This window comes from Pongo pygmaeus, chromosome Y (assembly GCF_028885625.2).
Source record: "Pongo pygmaeus isolate AG05252 chromosome Y, NHGRI_mPonPyg2-v2.0_pri, whole genome shotgun sequence".
Classification (NCBI taxonomy): domain Eukaryota; kingdom Metazoa; phylum Chordata; class Mammalia; order Primates; family Hominidae; genus Pongo; species Pongo pygmaeus.
The window spans coordinates 41,683,181-41,688,423 of NC_072397.2; the positions used below are offsets into that span (position 1 = coordinate 41,683,181).

At 40.7% G+C, this 5,243-nt stretch overlaps 1 protein-coding gene across 1 annotated transcript; it reads left to right on the top strand.

Annotated features, from left to right (window-relative positions):
* The first annotated feature begins 2,540 nt into the window (after positions 1-2,540).
* LOC129025882 (testis-specific chromodomain protein Y 1-like) lies at positions 2,541-4,616 on the top strand. Its single transcript, XM_054473437.1, has one exon. It carries the CDS (start codon positions 2,602-2,604, stop codon positions 4,405-4,407), a length of 1,806 nt encoding a protein of 601 aa, XP_054329412.1. The 5' UTR covers positions 2,541-2,601; the 3' UTR covers positions 4,408-4,616.
* The last annotated feature ends 627 nt before the right edge of the window (positions 4,617-5,243 follow it).

Here is a 5,243-nt window from a genome sequence, read left to right on the forward strand (position 1 = left end):
TCTCAGAAGTCTGGCTCAGTTACTGCTTCCATGGTTGCAGACTCAGCTACCAAAAAAGGTATAGTGGTATTAATGGGCCTATTAGCAGCCAATGGAGAAACAGACATGCATACATCAGTTGCAAGAGTGAAAGATGGGCAAAGAAATGTTACTGACAATGGCAGAGACCAGCCTTTTATCAAGAAGATGTAATTCACCAGAGGGCTAACAGAAAATGTCAGCACATACAGATATATTGCCATGAAGAAAGAGTACAGATTCACCCAGATGTTGCTATAAACTAGATCGACATAAAAAAATGCACTGGATATAGAAGTAATTAAAGAAATGGTTAATGCTCTGAATAGGACTGCTGTGGGTGGGAGGAAGCTTGTGCTGTTCAGTGCACGTGGAAGTGTCCTTTGCTGTGGCCTCGATTTTGGGTACTTTCTGAAGTATTTAAAGAAGGACAGAAACAGAACAAGCCTTGAAATGGTGAACACCATCAAGAAAATTGTGAACAATTTCAATCAATTTTAAAAGCCTATTTTTGTATCAGTCAGTGGCCCATCCTTTGGAATAGGTGCATCCACACTGCCTCTTTGTGATTTCTTCCGAGCTAATGCAAAGGCTTGGTTTCAAACCCCTTATATGACATCTGGACAGAGTCCAGATGGCTGTTGTGTTACTTTAGATCCTACTTGAACTTTGCAACATCTAGCCTCCTTAATTATTGTGACCATGAGACATTACTTCATCCTTTGATTGGTCCCAGCCCAAGGTCTCAGGCCAAGCTGTCACTTCAGCTCCTTTCTTGGTCCAGGGCCAAGTTCCAAGGCTGAGACTTGTAGCTTCTACAAATCATCACTTCAGCTCCAGGTGAATCCAAGGCCAAGTTTCAGGGCCAAGCCAAATAACGCTTACCCCAAGAACACTAAGTACATTCCGTTACTTCTCTGCCTTTAGAAACTGTAAAGCACAGTCTTATAGTAGGTAAACCACCCACATTCCACCCCCACTGTGAAGAGTTTTTTTACTTTCACTTATAAAAGTTTTGATTCAACCTTTTTGCATCTGTCCTCTTTAATTTTCTTGGCCATGAGACAAAGAACTCTGTGTGATACCTCACATTTAGAGATTTCTAGATTGTAGTGGACTAATGAGACCACAATGATGTAAGTCTGGGAATTGAGCTATGGGATGCATCAGCCTTGTGAGACCAACTGACAAACTGTCCCCACACTGTGATACCCACCCTTGGGGGCAGTCAACCATATAGTGGTCACCAACAGAGTCTGAAAAGGGGCAAGGCAGATTGATATGGCCTAGAAACCTGAGGGACACCATCAAGGAGCCATACATATGCATTTTGGAAGTTCGAAGGAAGAGACAAAAGATCATGGAGACTATTTAACAAAATAGTCATAAAGAATGCAACAATTTAAGACAATAAATAAGCACCCAAGTAGCTCAACAGACTTCAAGTAAAAAAAACTCGAAGAAACAAACTAAAACTTACCTGATAATTAAACTGTCCAAAACAAATACAAAGGGAATCCTGAGGATTTTCAAAGGAAGGAGAGGAAGTAGCTAGTCATGTAAAAGGCACCCTAAAAATAGCCAGTGAATCGCTTATCTGAATAACCACTGAAAAGCAGTAGATTACTCACCTGAAAACTAAGATGATAGAACGTAGTAGACTAATATGTTCCAAGTGATGTCAGAAAAAACTGTCAAACCTAAAGCTTATAATCCACCAAATTGTCCATCGAAGGTGAGCGACACATTATGACATTCCCACACAAAAGCTGGCACCCTTTACAAGTAGACTACCCTTTAAGAAATGTCTTATGGAGTACTTCAGGGTAGAATGGACAGACATTCAAAAGCAGTATGAACAAACAAAGTTTAAGGTAAAGATAAATACATGTACAAATATATAAGATATAATATTTGGCCAGGCACGGTGGCTCATACCTGTAATCCCAGCACTTTGGGAGGTTGAGGTGTGTGGATCACGAGGTCAGGAGATCAAGACAACCCAGGCTAACACGGTGAAACCCAGTCTCTCCTAAAAGTACAAAAAATTCGACAGGCAAGGTGGCAGGCGCCTGTAGTCTCAGCTACTTGGGAGGCTGACACAGGAGAATGGCATGAATCCGGGAGATGGAGCTTTCAATGAGCCAAGATTGCACCACTGCGCTCCAGCCTGGGTGACAGAGTGAGACTCCATCTCAAAAAGAAAAAAAAACAATTAACAACATGCACTTCCACAAGTTGTTCTCCACGTACCTTAAAACACAAATATATTTAATAAAAAAAACTACCTCTAATTTCTGTTTTTGACATAAACTGAATAAAGGTATAATTTTGAGGACTCAATAAGTGAAATAGTGGAGGTACATTATACAGGAGTGAAGGTTTTGTATGTTACTGAAGACAAGCTAGGGTAACTTTAAAAATGTTATAAGAATAGAATCTTCCATACAATCGTCATAGCAACCACAATTAAACAAACAAACACAAAAGAGTAACAGGCAGGAAGAACGCTTTCTGTTCTACAACAGAAGGTTGTGGCTGTGGATTTACCTACTCTCACCTGAGGCTACTGAGCAAGCTATCATGCACCATAGCATAGCCGCTATTTCACACAATTTTCACTACACCAGTGGTGACGAAATAGAAGAGGTTCATCCATATGCAGAACCTGGTGAAGAACTGGAGGCAGAAAGGAGTGGCTATGTGGAGACACAACTGAAACAAAGTTGGCACAGCAACTGCTCCAATCCTGTGTCTTTCCTCATGGCTTCCCAGGAGTTTGAGGTTGAAAGTATTGTTGACAAAAGACGAGATAAAAATGGGAATACAGAGTATTTGATTCGGTGGAAAGGTTACAACCAACAGGATGACACTTGGGAACCAGAGCAGCACCTCAGGAACTGTGAAAAATGTATACTTGATTTTAATAGACGACAGACTGAAAAACAGAAAAAACTGACATGGACTAGAACCAGTAGAATTTTTTCAAACAATGCCAGAAGAAGAACTTCTAGATCTACAAAAGCGAGCTATTCTAAGAACTCTCCTACAACGCAAGTGACGGATAGACACCACAGATCCAAAAACAGCAAGTTATTTGCTGCCAGCAAGATCATTAGGAGGAAGGCAGCTTCACTTCTCTCCGACACACAGAATATGGAGAAAATACATTCAACTATCAAGACCCTTGCACCTGAAAGCCCCTTTAACGACAAGAAAACTGTGAGTGGCTTTCAGAAACTTGAGAAACTGTACCCTATTGCAGCAGATCAGCAGGACACGGTGGTCTTCGAGGTGACAGAAGGGAAACTCCTCCAGGACCCTTTGTCACGTCCTGGTGCAGAACAGCCTGGAATAGAGAACAAGACTCAGATACACCCACCAATGTCGCAGATGTCTGGCTCAGTTACCGCTTCAATGGCCACAGGTTCAGCTACCCAAAAAGGTATAGTGGTATTAGTAGACCCATTAGCAGCCAATGGAACAACAGACATGCATACCTCAGTTCCAAGAGTGAAAGGTGGGCAAAGAAATATTACTGATGACAGCAGAGACCAGCCTTTTATCAAGAAGATGTACTTTACCATAAAGCTAACAGAAAGTGCCAGCACATACAGAGACATTGTAGTGAAGAAAGAGGATGGATTCACCCAGATAGTGCTATCAACTAGATCCACAGAAAAAAATGCACTGAATACAGAAGTAATTAAAGAAATAGTTAATGCTCTTAATAACGCTGCTGTGGATGACAGCAAGCTCGTGCTGTTCAGTGCAGCTGGAAGTGTCTTTTGCTGCGGTCTTGATTTTGGGTACTTTGTGAAGCGCTTAAGGAACGACAGAAACAGAGCAAGCCTTGAAATGGTGGATACCATCAAGAACTTTGTGAATACTTTTATTCAATTTAAAAAGCCTATTGTTGTATCAGTCAATGGCCCTGCCATTGGACTGGGTGCATCCATCCTGCCCCTTTGTGATCTCGTGTGGGCTAATGAAAAGGCTTGGTTCCAAACCCCTTATATGACCTTTGGACAGAGTCCAGATGGCTGTTCAACTATTACATTTCAAAAAATGATGGGTAAAGCATCTGCCAATGAAATGTTATTTGCTGGGCGAAAGCTGACAGCACGGGAGGCATGTGCCAAAGGCCTGGTCTCTCAGGTATTTTTGAGTGGAACTTTCACCCAAGAGGTTACGATTCAAATTAAGGAGCTTGCCTCATATAATCAAATTGTACTGGAAGAATCTAAGGCCCTTGTTCACTCTAATATTAAGTTGGAGTTGGAACAGGCCAATGAGAGAGAGTGTGAGGTGCTGAGGAAGATCTGGAGCTCAGCCCAAGGGACAGAATCCATGTTAAAGTATGTTGAAAATAAAACTGATGAGTTTTAGTTGTCAGTCTGACTGCTCAGGACACGAGAACTAAGCTGAACCAAATGCATCATGAGTTGCAAGATGCCCTAATCCATCTTCATAGCCCAAAACAGTTTCACCCATAGCTAAGGCTTGGAAACACAACCGGAAATGCCCAAGCCAGGTATTTAAATTATTACATCATTTTTGAGCACTGCAGCTTTAAAAGAAGTAATAAAACAGCTTGTTTGCCCAAATGTGGTTATTTTACGCTCACATAAGCCCAAATATAAAAGCAGACTGTTGGGTACTAGATTCTTCTTGGAAGCCCTAATGTGTATCTATGGCTACTACTATATATAAGACCAGAGTTGTGATTTATTGGATGTTTATGACAGAGAATCACGTAATAATGTTGATTTTTCTTACTTTTACATGCTAGAATACCTCTACTGGGTTATAAGGCAGCCTCGGCTTCCCTCCCAGAAGGACACAAAATGGTATGAGATGGTGCCCTTGACTTTACAGTGGCACAAGCACTTCAGAGACACACAATTATAAATTAAAAGACTTTTCTTTTAGAATAAATATTTCTGGCACAAAATTCACTGGAGATCATTCTCCTAAACTGAACATATGACTAGAATTTGTGGTGAGATATCACTTGATTTTATTTTCCTTTATAAATGTCTAGTTCTTACCCAGTTGACAAAAGAAAACTTTATCTCTCTAAAGTAAAACTTGTTGCACTGTACTGGTGAATTATGGAATCATTTTTGTGGAAATATCCACGTTCTAATGTTTGTAATGTGCAGATTTATGTTACCTTAGAGTGTGCTCTAGTTAATAAGTTAAAATTCTGGACACATTATTAA

Bases quoted from the DNA above. Each gene is read 5' to 3' on its own strand.
- LOC129025882 (XM_054473437.1), top strand. From the start codon at position 2,602: ATGCACCATAGCATAGCCGCTATTTCACACAATTTTCACTACACCAGT.